The following is a 17,307-nucleotide window of genomic DNA, read 5'->3' as shown; positions in this document are numbered from 1 at the left end:
ACATGACGTGAGGCATAATCACAGGGGTTTCTGAAAAAATCTTTGCATGTGCAACTAAGGCTTTGGGGGAACCCCCCTCTGGGACTGTGACAATCGCTACAGTTAGCAGGAACTTTAATTAATTTGTGCATTAGGGTTTATTAATTGACTTTTCTTTATCTGAACAGCTCTTTATCACCCAAAGCTGAGTTCGCAAAGGAAAGCGTCAAGAAAGAGTTTCCGTGAAATTATATGCAGAGACTTAATGTCCCCCTCCTGTTAAACACGTTGCCTATATTGTGTTACCTAGTGTGTAGAGAATTTCTATCAAAGCATATGCCGTGCCATAAGACTCCCCTGTTAATCATTTCCTACTGGGTTAGCTCATACATGCTCTCAGTACCTCTCTGCCTGCGCGCTAATGAAAACAACACGTCCTCTCTTCAGCATGAATACTGAAACCTGAATACTGTCCAGTCTGGCAAAGGCGGTTTGAATGATATTTTCTAAAAAGTTAAGTTTTGCAGCAAAATTTCTGACATTGGCTTGTAAGATTGGCCTTTCCTCAAAGCATCCATAGAACTCAGTCTTCTGCTGCCATTCAGAGGACTCGGGAGTATCTCAATGTTTTTTCTTCCTTAGGGTGCAGTAACTGCACTGTCTCTCCCCTGTTTTTATATACTGGAATTAAAAACAGACTGAAAACTAGATTACAACAAGTTTTTTCTCAGGCTAAGTAGTACACAACTCTAGAAATAGTTCTGCTGATTTTTGTGTGAGTCCTTGTGATGCACAACAGCACGCACTGTGAGAAAAAGTCTCGGAATCTCATCCCAAAAAGCTCAGGGAAAAAACCCCCTGTGCCTTTCCATCTGTGCAGATAAGAATAAGAGCTGGGTTTTTTCCCTTACATCCTAGAAACAGATTGTGTAGGCCTACTTGCAGCTAAACATTACCATTTATAGTGAATGTGGTGAGCTGCTCTGGTGTTATTTTCTGATGCTGGTTACAGAAATATCAAGAGTTACAGTATTTCCCAATATTTTCTTTCCTAGACAAAACATCAGCGTGCTGAACTCAGTTATCTAGTTGACAGACCTCGACGAGTAAACAGGTATGAGCTCCTTAACCTTGTTTTCCTAATGCATGCTTTAGCAAGTCTGAATGGGGTGCAGAAATCTGCTTACTGCAGATGTAAAATAGTAGTAAAGCAATGGGAGATTGAATGTGTGTAGACATATGAAATAAACCACTGTCGACTGAGTTCGAATTACAGCTTCTCTGAACTGGTTTTAAAACCAACTGAAAAGAGAACAAAATCTCGTTTTGTATTAGTCTAAAACGTGCTTTAAATACTTACAAGCGCTTCTGCAGAGTCTTCCAGAAAACGTTGGTGTCTCTCTGAGTTAAAATTTAGCTATCCAGCTTAAGTGAATGCTACCAGATTATGCGTGCCAATTACATGAAACCCAGGCTGAGGAATAACACTTACTGCCCATGTCAGCTAGACTACTGAGGTCTGAAAATGCCAGTTTTGTTTATGGTGGACAGAGCATCTCTGCAGAAGCAGTGTAGCAGTCAGGAGTGGGTGAATGCAGCACCGTGTTTGGCCATGTGATGGCAGAAGAATGTTTTATGAGCTCCTCTCTCATGTTTATTCTAATGTAAAGATGTTTCTGTGTCTAGCTCTGCATTCCAGGAAGCAGACATAGTAAGCTCTAAGGACAGTGGTCATGGAGACAGTGAGCAAGGAGACAGTGATCATGATGCCACTAATCGAGGTCAATCCTCTGGTAAGTCTGATAAGAGAATGGGAATCGTAGATCTTTAAGTAGGGAGACTAGAAAGAACAGTTACTTACAGGAATATAATACAAGAGTGGCATAAATAATGTGAGCATATTGTATGGGAGGCTGGGCTTAAGTCATCTTGCTTCTACAGTTACCTGGGCAAGGAGACAATTTTGATCCCCTTTCATTCACATGTCAGAGTTTAGTTTATTCATTTGGTCGGGGGAGGGAGGTGGTATCTTACTCTGCATCATTTGCTGTAGGAAAACTTCCTGCATATTACAACAAAGTTATTGCTACATTTTACAGTGCATTTTTTTCAACAGCAGATTTTCAGATTTTCAAAGCATTGGGAGATTATGTTTAGTAGGCACTTCAGCTGGCATGGCAGTGTGAAGTGCAGGGGGAGTTCCCAAGGGAAAGAATGAACCCAGTGGTTGAATGACAGCCAGACTGAGGATTTTTGCTGGCGATCAGTGGAGACACATTGGGTGCTCTGAATGTGTAATACCTTAGCATTTTTTGAGGATTGTTTTTTAATTCAAATTGAGGCACCTTATAGTGTAAGTTATCTCCATGTTAATAAGGCTAAGGTATTCTTAAGTACATTTCTTTCAGTCCTGACAAAGGATAGAAGTGCTTTAGAAGGCTATGGTTTGAATCACCTCGAAAATACATACATTGCAGTGTTACTCCCATCTGTACAGCTTGCTGTCTTTGCTCTCATACTGTCAGTTTTCTTCTGAAAGGGACATTTGTTTAGAGCCTATACATTAGAATTCATTCTAACCCTCACACTGCATTTTAGCCACAAATGCCTGTGTTTTCTTCCCTACCACAGTCTCCAAAGGTCTGGTATGTCTTGATTCAATACAGTGATTTCTTTCCCCTTGTTTCCTCCGTGCTCCATCACATACAAGGATTTGCTACAAGTGTGTCATGCAAAATACTGCCAGTCTCTCCAGCCCCCAGTTTTTTTCCCCCTGACCCCCCATCACAGAAGGTGTGGGGGCAAGGGACTCGGTACGGCCGCAGCAGTGCCGCCTCACCCGCCTGCCCTCTTAACGTCCTCTGTTTTCTTGCTGCTATAGTCACTGTGCCTGTAACGGTGGGAAACCCAGGCACCAGGGGAAGAGGAGGCTGCTACAGGGCCCCTTTATATTGCTGCAAGTCATTAATATGCAGACCTAATGAGACTTGAGAAGAGCCAAGAGTCTCCGGAGCTCCCTGCTTCTTGCAGGGCTTCATGCTAAGTGAACAGAGTGTCTATTTTGTGTCTGGGAACCTGACAACAAACCAGGTCTTGCCAGAAGTTTACATCTGAACACAGAGCCTCTTTCATTTTTGGCCTATATATGGCGTATGATTTATTGTTGTTTTAAAAAGCCATGTATTTAGCCTCCCCCTACCCTTTCTTTTGCACTGTTTCTGATGCAGCAATCAGTGCTACTGAGTTATAAAAAGCTCCCTCTCCTCCTGCCCTCCCTGCATTCCATTTTTTTTTTCTTTTACGCATTTTACTGCAGCAGTCATCTCAATGAACATTTCAATCAGCTTAGTCCCTCAACATAATGAACCATAATAACCAAACAGGAGAGAAAAGAATAAACATCTGCAGAAGGGGCTGGATTTGACTGATGGTGGGAATATAATCGTATAGTTGCACATCAACTGAAAGCTATTTTCTTTTAGATGCATTCAGCGCTGTTATTGTTGTGCCTCTGCTCTTTATTCTTTCTCTCCATTTTAAAAGTAGTCTATCTCAGATATGAAAACTGGAGCTACTGTCAAACTTGGCATTAGTCCTTAACTGGGTAAATCCTTCATTTTCATAATTTCTGTTTTATCAAACTAGGGGGGAAAAAAAAATCTATTCTACACTTTCAAAATAATTTCAAATCATTTAAGAATCTGATGCGATTTATGAACTTCTGTGTCTTCAATGGTGATTACATATGAAGCAGTGAAAGCTGACAACTAGGTTTAGTCTACTCACAATTAACAGTTTGAACTGAAACCTCACATACACAGAACTTCCAATTTAATATATTGGTGCTGTCATTTGAGAATAATTTACATGCACAGTTTTTTAAATGCTAGTTCCAAATATCTAAATACAAATCTATCTAGCAACTGCATTAATTTTCTACATATGTATAATGCAGTTTTCCTGTAAGTTTGGGGCTAAATCCTGCTGTCATGATGCAAAGAACATGCATCTTGACTTCAGCAATAACAAGATATTTTGATATAAAAACTTCACTCTTGCTATTAGCTTTTAGTGATGAATTTTCTGGGGAAAAAAGGGATCATAAATCTTGTTTGATCTTGAATGGCTAGAGGAAATATCTGAGGGAATGCCCTCTCATTTTTTTCAGTTGTTCTGGTGCTCTATAATCTATTTTTTCTAAATTATTGAAGGAAAAGACACCAGTTGATAACATGGCAGAAGTCTGGGCTGTTTTTTTCAAGATGCTACCTGATACCATGCAGCATCGTATTTGTTTTCAAAAGCATTGCATTTGCATCCAAAAATATTTAGTAGATAATTCACGTAGACAAATAAAACTCACTCCAGTTTTAGTCAGCAGCATGTTCTGCTTGCAAAACATCCTTTTACTGTTCTCTACATGGCTTCTGTTGCTGTCACCAGTGAACAGTCCGGTGGCACACAAGTAGCTATTCTATAATAGTCCATTACTAGCTAAGCTGACTGTCAAAAGTCATGGTCAATTGTTAATTTGGAAGGAAAACATGCAGTATAAACTCTATCACTGTGTCGTAGATTTATCCTGCACAATTATGTAGTGAAAATTCTGAACTAAGCTGTTGTATGTACTGCAAGGTGTTTTATTATGTTTTGAAATAAGATTCTGATTCACCTTTTAACAAAATCTATTTTCTTAATAGTGATTTAATCATGGTTTCAAATGTGCTGGAATGTGTGTAAGGGATTCATGTTGTTCCCGTTAAAGTACCACCTGAATGCCTCATGGTTATCCACATTCTTATCTACCTTAATATCCACGAAATACAAAAAGTAGTCATCTGCATTTAGTGGGAAATGGCAAGTAGTGGGATACTCAAGAGCCTAATTTTCATGGATTGAGTAGTCATTTCATTGACTGAGATAGGAATTTGAGTTTTCTGGAAAATGACTTTCCAAGGGTGAAGAAGCGCAAGAAGTTTTTGGCAAACAGAGGAGGGGTTTCTCACACCCCCAGTGCATGTTCTAATTACTTGTGCTCTTCTTTGTCTGAAAATTGTTGAGACAAAATCTGCTATTTGTTGTAGAACAAATGCAACTAGTACAACACTACTACCTATTATTAACACACTGTATTTCTATCATGGTCTGTAGGAGTAATTTCTAAGCATGAGGTTAGTTTGTTTCCCATGGTTGATTAAATTCTTGGCCTCCCTTGTGAAATTGCTGACTTGGGTGCCAATTAATACCCTGCGTGTGTGTATGTTTAAATTGTATGATTAGACACCTGTCCTCTAAGATTTGGACTCATGCCATCAACTTATTTCATATGGCTGATCTCTAGCTACTCAGCTTTCTCAAGCAGAACATGCCGAGTTCCTCACAATATCACTTTTGTTTCACTTTTTTCACTGACTTGGCATGATCTCTCAGATGCACTTCAGGAAAGAATATCCAAGATGTGAAGCTAAGTAAATATATTGTCACATAAATACTGTAAAATGCATCAGCTTTTTTGATAATCTCTGTGCAGTACTGGGAAGTATGCACTGGTGATCAGCTGAGGTCTAAAATTAGGCTTCCACTAGTGGACTTCATGAAGAGAATTGATAGGGGTCTGATGCAAAGGCACAGGGTGAAACACTGCGTCACGCCTCGCCTTTTCGGCACAGATTTAGGTAAACCCCCAAGAGTATGCATTATTGCCAAAGAGCTATGATATTTCAGTGTTTATAAGGAGAAAAATTTGAGAAGTCAGAAGAAGAATTCTAGTGATAAAGGGACAGAGAGAACCAGTATTCCTTCTGAGCCTATGGAGAGTGACAGCTAAATCCTGTTTTGAAGATCACTTGGGCTGAGAGTCTATCTCGGATAAAGCGAGAGTGAACATGAAAATGGCTTAGAAAAGTGCTTTGACTTAGGTGGAGGGCAGTTTCTTTTTCTTTTTTTCTCTTCTTTCCTTGGGCTGCATGCTTAATAGTGTTCACATCTCAATGGTCCGGAGAGGGCTTTGAAGTTGAGATTTGGAAGAGCTGAATGTTGATGTTTGAGTCTTTATTCATGTTCTCATGCAGATGAAGTCAGTTTTATCCAAGGCAGCACACCAATTACTTATAGAGAAGGAATGATAACAAGTCTTTCCTAAAGTCCAATTCTTCAGTAGATATAGTCTTCTACAAAGGAGGGTAATATCATTATCCTTATTTACTGTCACAAAACATGAATCATGCGGGAATGAGGAACTTGCTCAAGGATAATCTAACCAAATGGATAGTTGTTCTGGTAATGGAATTCTGAAAAGGAGGCCTGGTTCCCTACATCACGCCTATTTTGCATCTAACTAGCTTTTTTTAAGAAAAATGACCACAGAAGAAACAGGCAATGCCATTTAATTCCAAGTAAAAGACAAAGTTGTGAAAAAATGACACATGTTGGGGAAAAAATCCCTCTCAATAACAGTACTACAAAAAATACTTTGTCAACATTTAATTTGTATTTTTGCTTTTTATTACATCATTTACTCAGTAATACACATGAATGTGTTCACTCATGGTTCTAAAGGCTTGGTGTATGGCTCTTCTCCCTTAATTAAATTAAGAAAGACTACCTTATTTTAAAACAGTTGTAGGTCTGATTTTTGCTTTGATCTAAACTGTCTTTCGAACCTACTAGAATTCATGCACATACAAATTTTGATTTTTTCCTTTTGAAATATGAAAAGGAAGCAAATGGAGAATATGCTTCAAAAATGCAACACTACTAGGTATCTGATTCAAAGCACCTGAGTTCAGGAAATTCAGATGCAGATATCAGACTTAATATTTAACTCTTTTCCTAGTTTTTGGTTTTCTTTGAGGAAGAGGTGGGGTAAATTGTTTTCCTTGACCATCTGCAAAGCTGAGGTTGTGTGAGAGCTCATATTGCCCACTGGCCTACCTAGTAATAAGACTTGAACAAATAGGAATTAACTAGTGGCCTCTACCATGAGCTTTTATATGTATGCTCTATGTGGAATAGTGCAGTGCGTAAAATTTTTCAGCACTTCAGTGCAGTGTACTATCTATCTGTATCCACAAAGGACATTTGAAATTCATAATTTAAAATCTCAGTTTATCTGCTTGCAAGGTCTAATATGATAACTAAATGAAAAATACACAAAGCATTTTTCTTTAATGTGAATTTGCAATTACGATGGATAGTTTATTTCTGAAGGATCGTATATATAACCAGATTTATGAGGAAGATGAGATGGAAGTGTTATACTGCTGAACATTTCTTTTTGTTATAAATCAAGAACATGATTCTTGGTGTATGAAGGAGTTCTGTGCTGAATGTCTTACTTCGTTTACCATGATATATCCTTCCTTCTTGGAAAATGGCAAAAAGCCTTTGCCCTGCCGTTTTTAATGTTTTTCTGTTAGAAACAGAGAATCCTATTGCATGACCCTCAGGAAAAAGGTGGAGGAGGAATAGCCAGCATTCATATCATAATCAGCGTAAACATACATAGGTATCCAAGGATTTCAAAATCAGACTGCTAATTTGAATTTATTTTCGGTCAAAATACTAAACCCAAGGACTTGATTCTGCACCTATTGAACTTCTAGTCAATGTTATGACTGATTCAAGTAGGAACAATACACAACCCAGGTGCCTCTGAACAATTTGTTCCCATCCTAAACAAGCATTTACATTCTAGCTCTGTGTTCCATCAGCGTAAATTAAAATTCATATGTATATGTGTATATATATTTTTTTTTCTCTCTTACAAGTTCTCATCTTCAAGGGGGGAAAAGTTTGTCATACAAGCTTATTTTTTATATCCCCTACATTCATTACTTTGTTTATTCAAAATCCTGATTTATAGTGACTATAATATCTCTTATAATAAGCTGTTATATAATACTGCTCAGTGCACTGCAGTAGACAAGCAGTATTCAAAGGGGAACTAAAAAAATAATATTTGGATAGAGACATTTTGCAGTTTAGCAGCTGATGTGAAAACAAAATAGTAAAATGGAGGGTAATTTTCCAGGGGAAATAAAAATCCACGAAGGGGAAAAAGGGGTCTATCTTTGAATATATATCTTAAACCCAGTATTATTATAATATCTCCCTCCCCACTGACTAAAGAATATAATTCAATATTTATCTGTAAGTTTTTCTATCTCCTGCTGTCTTTCAGGAAATGTTGAATGAATATAGTCACCGATACATTGCTAGCAAAATGTAACTATAATAATTTTTCTATTAAAAATAGGGTTGTTTGTTGTTTACAGGTAACTTTGATAGGAAGTCTGAAAATTGAAATAACCATTTTGTGTTAATTGTCACTTAAGTCTTGTGAATGGCAACAAGTTAGATTCATAAAATATGTCGTTTCTTGCATAAGAGATATTTCTCGGCAGACACTTCAGTACATGAAATACACACGCACATGGTTTTATGAACATTGCTATATATTAATTTCTTTCAGGGAAGCCTGCATCTAAGTCTTTCTTTTCAGTCTTTGATAGATACTACCAGTATGGAATTTAGAATTATACAATTCGTACGCCTTGCCTGATGATCTTCATCTGATTCCTTAATCATATCTGAAGTTCACATTTGCATTCTTCAACAGTTCACTGATCAGTAATTTATTTTCAGACTTCTTCATGCCACTTATCAATGCAAGGTTCTAATCGCAGCTGGACCTAGCACTGTATATTACTTAATTTAAAATTAAAAAGTCATTATAAAGTGTGATTAATCTGAGATAAAGAGATTTTTTTTTTCTTTGTATTTTTTCTAAGTGACTGCCTTTAGTACTCGAGCACTTGTTGCTAGCTCAGACAGATTTTTGCTTGCTGAAGAGATTGGCTTTTGTAGTGTGAGATATAATTACTAATATAGGTCAAATTATGGTTCAAAACAGTGGTAGAATTCTTAATACTAATCCTCATTGGAGATCAAGCTAATCCAGTTCTTTACAACGTTGGCTGGTGAATGAGCTACATTACATGAATCTTATTACAGCTGTTCCAAATTTTTCCCTGTTTTTCTTACAAGTGGTGTCATTTTTTGTAATTCTAATGCAACACTTGTAAATGCAATGTTTATAACAGATTTAGTTCAGTTTTGACATACACCTATTCTAAGACACTCAGTTCTCTTTATAAATACAAGAAAAAGATATTTCTTTACTGTTCTGCTTTTCTGTATGGTGTTGAACATAACTTGGAGACGCTGGTATTTATTTTACTCTATGATTTCATACACAATTCCTCTCAAAACAAGTCTAATCCAACAATTTAGTGACTCACAGTCAGGAAATACTCTTTTGGAAGGCCGACCTGAAGTTAGTCAATAGAAGCATAGCTTGTCATTTGAAATCTTAATAGCATTAAAGGATTTGTAAGCAAACAGTTCTGTGTTGACAGGGACAAGTATTTGCTTATATGGGGGAAGCATTAAGAATTTTGTCAATAGTATCCACAGCCATGTCACATCACACTATGGCTATCTTTGTACCACTAATTACAGTAATTTATTATAGGATTCTGTCCCATTACTTGGATGACTTGATGCTAGCAAGAACTGCTGCAGTAGCGATGAAAACTATCTCTGAAAGAATGTTGTAACAATTGATTAAATAAGCCATTCTGATCACTTCAAAGCTGGTTTCCTACTTTGTAAGATCTGCTTTTAATGTCAGTAGTTTCTATCTGTATACTAACGTATGCACAGATAGTTCCTTTATAGGACCCATTAATATTTCATTTTAATAAATGAAATCTGTGATTCATCATTCAGGACATTTAATTTCTTTGGTCAGAGATACATTTATGTGGAACCAATTCCTTCAAGTTCTTAAACAAGTATTTTCAACTGGTGAACCACAGACATCAACCTACAAGTGGAATTGAACCTTATTTGAACGGGTTCCCAACAGTGAGATCCGCAAGTGATTTTGTGAGGTAGAACCTCCAATACCCTTCTTCTTGCGATGTTTTTGTGTGTGTATGACATTCTGGCATTTAGTTACGCTTATTAAATGGTGGTTTTGTCTTCTGAAGACTGGACAGTCAGATTTTTTTTTTTGTTGAGGAGATGAAAGTAGTGGAAGAAGTTCTTACAGCACTTCTCTTTCCGCTTCTCTCTCGGCATAATCTTTCTTATCTGTCGGCAGCTGTTCATGATGCTGAAGCTTGTATCTGTAGTTTCTTTTTCTCTCATGCTTGCAGGCATGGATCTCTTCTCCAATTGCACGGAGGAATGTAAAGCACTGGGCCACTCGGATCGGTGCTGGATGCCTTCCTTTGTTCCATCTGATGGACGCCAAGCTGCAGATTACCGCAGCAATCTGCATGTACCTGGCATGGACTCCGTTCCAGACACTGAAGTGTTTGAAACACCAGAAGCCCAGCCGGGGGCAGAAAGGTCCTTCTCCACCTTCGGCAAAGAGAAGGCCCTTCACAACACTCTGGAGAGGAAGGAGTTGGATGGACTGCTGTCTAATACACGAGCGCCTTACAAACCACCATATTTGAGTAAGTACTATTCAAAAAGCTGTATGAAAGTGTTCCCTTTGCGGGAATAAAAATTAGCTCTTTCTGCTATTCACAGTAGGAATAATACAGACACAATTTTAGCAACAGTGGGGAAAAATGGCTTCTCTTGGATTCAGGCACCACTGAAGAAGGCATTGTTCGATGCTTAAAAAAAAAAGATGAAACTTGATTGTTTTTAGTGTGAAACTATTATCAATAACAAAAATATCAGCTGATACCAGTGGGGGAGTTGCTCAATTCTGGTTTATGATGCTGGATTATTTTCAAGATTTTCTTGGATAGATGGTTTAAACATTGACATGCTAACATTTTTTAAGACTAAAATTGAGAAAACTGTCCTAGGAACTTCTTTTTATGATTGAGCATTATCTTGTGAATAAACAGTATGTGTATTATTTTGAAGCAACTATTTACATAGTTAACATTAAGGATTTGGAAGGAAGAAAACAAAACTTTTTGCCTTCAGACTGATCAACTTTCAGTGTACGTAGTGTAGTGACTTTTGTCAGTGCTTCTTCGTGCCTTCTGCCTTCCTCCAAAATCTTGCCTCTTTCTTTAGTCACCTTTTGACTATGGTTGGGTGGCATGAAAGCGTGTGATAGACTCCAAAATGAATTATGAAGGTCTTTTTGAGATCCAAGCCAGTTGTAGAACCCTTGAGTAATACTTTGATCTAACGTGTCTTTTCATTCTATTTAGCAGCCTTCTGTATTTTATTAGAGACTTTAATCTCCTTGACTTCAAGAGTTTATGATGTTTATCTCATCCAAATAAGCCAAAGACATTAACATTGCAATACCGACTGTTTTTAAAGCAACAATAGTCTTTTAGGACAGCAGATCAGGGGTTAAAAAAAAAATAATGTCACTGAATGCTATTAATTTCTTTATTTAGTTATTCAGAAAGGTGCTGCACTTGCAGTCCTGGCATGTGTAGATCTTTGCTGCAGATCATTCTCAGCACAGGCAGCTCAGTTCTCCTTTTGTAATTAGCTGCCCAGGTATTCCAGACCTACAAAGAGGTCTTTCTACCACTTCAGTCTTTAGATTTACTTTACTGATAGCTTCTAAATTTGGATACCAATTCTGATTGATATCCAAAGCTATTCCTAAAAAACCTGTCCTGAGACAATCAGCTTATTGTGTGTAGGCTGAAGTGTCAGGTGTCGATCATCTGGTCACACTCTAAAGACCAATGTGAAATTTCACTTAGGTATGACCTAATGACTCATGACTCTCTCGTTCCCTGACTTGTCTTCCATAATTTACCTCTAAGAAACATTCTTTAGTAATAAACTGTAATCTAGCAGTACTAGTTTCATCTCTATTACTTCACTTAAAAATTTGAGTTTTGTAGCACTGATGGTCTAATCACACCAGAGTTCCAATGCAGTATGTGCATTACAGTGATGATTACATCTGGTGACGCCACAATGGCAGTTCTGTTCTGTTTTGTTCTAGGCCTGGGCATTTTATTTCAAGTAAGAGTGAAATATTTATCTTACTGATAGTTCATGGATTTAAAATTTTGTTCAGCTAACATAAGTAGTATTGTTGATCAATGTGTTTACATATAGACACTGGTCTATAGTTTACACTTCTCTGGTATAAGGGCATAAAAAGTTGGAGGTAAAATTTTGGAATTAAACAATATAAATGAGTGGTGTTACGTAATCCACACTTAAGCATCCAGATTTAGTTTTGCTCTTTTTCTTTGAACCTCAAAGCTAAAACTGCAACCAAAAAAAAAAGAGTAATATTTCTCTGTTTTATTTTCCCTCATTTAGTATTTTCTTTAGTAAAATTTTAGATTATAATTGTATAGCAAATAACAGCAGCAAAGACAAGAAAGAGAGCACAACAGTCATAGCAATGAGTAAATAATTCATTATTAATAATTAATAAAACGAGGTATGCACAAGAGGAAGTTGATTCAGAAAAGAACTTTAGTTGAGCCACTGGATAATTACAATTAATAAAATGAAATTCAACTTCTTAACAAAGAAGATCACATCAAAATCAGTCTGTCAGTAGAAAAAAATTTTGTAAGAAGTGATTAAATGTATGAAACAGAACCCCCATATTCAGCAAAGATACTGTATAAATTGCAGCATGTATGAAAGTGGCCATATGAAAAATCAGTAGCAAAGAAGAAAAAGTACATTGCAGAATATAAAAACTATTTGAACTAAAATGGTCTCTTAAAAAAAGAGATTCTTAAGCAAAATGAGCAGAAAAGAGACTAAGTTCTAGCAGGTAAACTTTAGGATAGTAATTAGTGGAGATAAGAGGGATTTCTTAGAGCAAATAGTCAAAGGTATACAAATAAATATAGACAATTTTTAAGATGTCAGGTGTAGTAGGCTAGGAGAGAATTGGTGGGTCCCTTGAGCTGCAGTTAGCGAGGACAAGGACGTTGCAGATATTCTAAACTTTTTCTTTGCATTTCTGTTTACCAAAGGAGGGATGGAGAAAGACAGACAGGCATATTTAGAAAGTCACCCATCCCAGGTAACTGTTTCAAATAAATGTGCAAGACTGAGCCGTGGAAAAGGTTGTTGTTGAAAAATTGACTAAAACAAGCAGGAAGAATCACTGGGCTGTTTCTTTGATTTTCAGTTTTGAGCAAAAGCTAGTAACCAAAGAATGTCAGAAGTTGTGTTTATCATTAAAAAAAGGTACTTGAAAATCTTACAAATTGGAGACCAGTGAGAAACCTTAGCATAGAACATAAAATTGTAACTTGGTGGCTTTAGGAACAAGGTAGCTGGCATCTGTCCAGGAAAATTGCACAGAAAGATTGTCAATCTATTAGAATTTTGATCGCATGGGTGAGAGTGTATCGATACAGTGTATCTGAACTGTCAAAAAGACCCTTTAGCATAGCTTCTGTGTTGTAGAAGAAGCTACTAAAGTAAATAAGTGTTGTCACAGGGCAAAGCACTACCAGACTCTCTCTGCCTAAGAGAAGAAAAAATCATTAGGATAAATGGAACATTTTATCAGAAGCAGAGTTCCCCAGAGTGTCTATGGAGTCTAAAAAAGTAATTATCTAGAAACGGAAATGAGAAAAAGGGGGAGGTATTTGCAGAGGACATAAAATGGTTTGGGTCGATCGAGTCTCTAACAGACGATGTATGCCCATGCTCTGCAGTGATGTGTGGTCCAGAAAACCCAGTCTGCAAATGACCTCGCTTGCTCTGGACTTGAGAGCAGCACAGCAGCGCCAGCACGGCGGAATAGCTGAGCAAACCTACCCACTTACACTGTGCCGTTAGCCCAGTAGCCTCAAGTGTGTACTGGTAGCTTTACATGGAGCTTTCACCATGCCATATGAGTGTATCTGCTGAAGTTTGTGTCTGCTTGGTGATTCCTGCACTGTGTTCCAATGGGTACGTTCAGTGCAGAACCTTAGAGAAGATCAATGGGGAAGGTGATACATATATTACCATGAGAAATTTGAACTCTGCTTGAGAAAAAAGACCATGGAATAATTCCCTGAAAAGTGTCCCCCCAATGTATAAAGCCAGCAAGAAGGAAATAAAATGCTAGGTTGTGAAAAGGAATTGAATTGAAAATATGCTAAAGAAGTACTACAAAACCCTTACACAAAGCATACCACGATGTTGCTCTAGCCAGTCTGTTCATTCCATAGAAATACATAGCATAATGGCAAGAATGCTGAAAATACTTCTATGCAAAGCCATATCAAAAGCTTAGTACTAATTAATTTTTAGACAAGCTGTGATAGGGACATGAAGTATACAGGAGACTGCGTGAAAACAGAAGGTAAGCTGGGTGCTTCCTTGTGCCATTCTCAATAAAAAAAGAGCATCAAGGCAACAAAACAACTGAAGGGCAACCAGGTCATGAACTGATAAGACCACACACATTTGATAAAATGATACACATTTGACACAAATAATACAGTAATCTGTCAAATTTATGATTATGGGGTATGATTGAAACCAAAGGCTTAACAGTGGGGATTTGAGTGTTTGTTTCTTTGTTGTTTGAGGTTGAGGTCATTGCATGGATAAATGAAAACAGCAGCAACTATATTACAAATTATAATGTAGAAAAAGATAAAAATCCTCATACTTGAAAGGGTTTCCTTCTGTCCCATTATCAAATTTTCCCCTTACTGGTCTAAGCCATTGCATTTATTCATACACCAATCTCCACATAAACATACATATTCCATATATTATTCTGAGCACAATACATCAAAAATAGATCTATTTGCACTCAAATTATATATTTTTAAGAATACAGTTTTTACATATGTTTTAAGTATTTATTATGAATACAAGTTCTAAAATTGTGATGGGATCAATAAATTGTAGGGTTTTTGAAAACAGTTTTCTCATAGAGTGCCTCCAGGATTCTTCTAACTTGCATATTCTTCTTACTGCGTAGTTTACACTTATTTCTTCTTATTCATTCATGTGATTTGAACACTGCCTTTTAGCAAACAGTTAAGAAATTTTCATAATGACTTGAATGTTCATGTCATGAAAACATTAAAGAGATCTGAACTTGACTGGAGAAAATAAAACAAGTGAAATAACACTGGTGAGGAAAAGAAAATGGTAGCTTTTGAATAATTCCTGTATTTTGAAAATAGATTCTAACTATTTCTATCTAATTTTTCATTCAGTAGTGGTTATATTAGCGATTATTTTTATAAATATTTTTACTGTGGTGGCCAAAAACCCTAATCCAAGATTCAAACTCTGTTGTACCAGATTCTGTAGGATATCTAAGAGAGGCTATCTCCACAGTGAATATCTGATCAGTCCGATTCCAATCTATTTCTAACACTTCGGACCAGGTCCTGTGATGGTAACATTGGGACTAGCACCATTACATCCATCTCTGTAGTGTTTTGGTCTATAATTGATGGCAAAAATTAGCTTTTTTTTTTTTTTTTTTTTTGTTCCTGTAATTATGCATCATTCTAGATGTGCATTTCTTTTATAATAATCTAGAGCTTTCTTAAAGTTACGTACTGACATTAGCGATAGAATATTTTTTTGTTCTATTTTTTTTAAGATTAAGGATTTTTTCATATATGAAAACAGTCAAATATTGCCATAATACCTTAACTTTCTATGTAGAAATGCTTATGTTGTTCTAAAAAAAATGACTTTGGCATAGCTTAATCTGCTTTTGAAGCAGGTTAAAATAAACTACATAAAGGCTCAATTTACTACCCAGAATAGCAGTGCTTATGCATTTTGGAATAATAGTTGTGTTTTAAAGTAGCCCCCTAATTAGCTCTGCAATATTTTCTACATGCAAGCAAGCATCTTCATCTTCACTAATGAAACTATATCATTATCATGCTAATTATTGCCAACACCGTCAACATATTTTATGTATGAACCAGGATTTTATTATGTTAGGTATGACATATACAGAGAGAGAATAAAAAAGCTGGTCTCTTCCCCAAAGAGCTGGCCGCTTAAGCAAGGTGAAGTGGAAAGGGAAAAAAAATCCCTTTCTTTGGCTAACTGTTTTGATTTGCATGGCATGTTTACTAAACATCAACACCAGCTTTGATAGATGCACATAGGTCTGGGCTTGCAGAATCAAATGATTTGCATGAAACTTGTTTGCATCACCCAGAAAATTTAAAGGTAAGCTTGTCCTCATTGTGTGCCTTCGTTTCTTATATTTATCATACTCACATGGCAGTAGAGGTATGATGAAGGTCTGTACACAGTCAGGGAGGTTGGCCTGGGGTCTGAGCACTGGTCCCTGTGTCATGTGGAAGTATAGATGTAGTCCGAGGTTCTCATTCTACAAAATATTTGTCACCTGCTCAACTTGACCTACCCAAGTCAAGTTGGTTTACAAATAAAATTAAAAAGCTTTCAAAAGTCTTTGTACAGTTGAATGTTTAGGAATTGGGCCATCAATTTATTTCAGATAATCTACCACAGAGCTAGGACAAGGAATGGTTTAACTTGCAATCATTACCCATCTCCCTGAATTAGATTAGAACAAATGACCTAGAGAAAAATGTTCATGTCTCTATACCAGGACAAGAAATGTCTCACAATCCTTTGATTATATTTCAAAGGAATAAAAAAAGTGCATGTAAATATTTTTGGGGTATTTTGATCTAGTTAGGATCATAAAGACCTATTTCTGTATGGCAGGATATGTAACACAACATTTCTGCTGTTGTTTAACGTAAATATATGAAAAAATGTTTTAAGCAAGAAGTCTTCACCATTTTGGAAAAGTTTCCAAAAAAGAAAGAGGAAATTACGATTTTGTACACTTAATATGATGGAAGAAAAATTTTGGTGTTTTTTTTTTAGTTACATCTAATTTCTAGAAATTATTTGTGTCATTTTATCACAGCTGTGATAGACATTATAGGCATTACATTTGCATAAACATAAATAACAGCTCTTTTGAATGGGACACTTGATTAATTTTTAAAAATGAGGCCTGTCTACATTTTTGCTTTTAAAATTAGCCTACTTGATTTCTAATATAAATCACCTAAATTTGTGAGCTGTCTGATCCCTTCATTAATCATTTTTAACTCAAGTTGTGATTTTCACACATACTTGAAGTAAAACTGCACAGAAGTAAAAGCAAACAAATTAGCACCAATAAGTTGCAGCTACATATTAGTTCTTAGAGTAAGAAGAAAGAAAACATTGTAACGCTGGATTAAAAAAAAATGAAATGCAGTTTTTATTGGTATGAATAACTGAATGATATGTGCATAGTAAAAGAGTTGTGTCTTTGAATAGTAC

The 17,307-nt window shown here is 36.5% G+C and overlaps 1 protein-coding gene across 6 annotated transcripts in view; it reads left to right on the top strand.

The window, feature by feature from the left end:
• The window catches only part of PCDH10 (protocadherin 10), a 38,098-nt gene that overhangs the window by 4,961 nt on the left and 15,830 nt on the right, over nt 1-17,307 (top strand). For all 6 annotated transcript variants that reach the window (XM_042796719.1, XM_042796717.1, XM_042796718.1 and 3 more), the window contains exons 2-4: nt 1,035-1,093; nt 1,666-1,772; nt 10,203-10,508. In XM_042796719.1, the coding sequence (XP_042652653.1) occupies nt 1,035-1,093; nt 1,666-1,772; nt 10,203-10,508 (472 nt within the window). The remainder of the gene's footprint in view (nt 1-1,034; nt 1,094-1,665; nt 1,773-10,202; nt 10,509-17,307) is intronic.

Source organism: Tyto alba, unplaced genomic scaffold (assembly GCF_018691265.1).
Source record: "Tyto alba isolate M040663 unplaced genomic scaffold, T.alba_DEE_v4.0 Super-Scaffold_23, whole genome shotgun sequence".
NCBI lineage: Eukaryota > Metazoa > Chordata > Aves > Strigiformes > Tytonidae > Tyto > Tyto alba.
The sequence above is the reverse complement of the archived record's forward strand: the minus strand, read 5'-3'. Positions and strand labels throughout refer to the sequence as shown.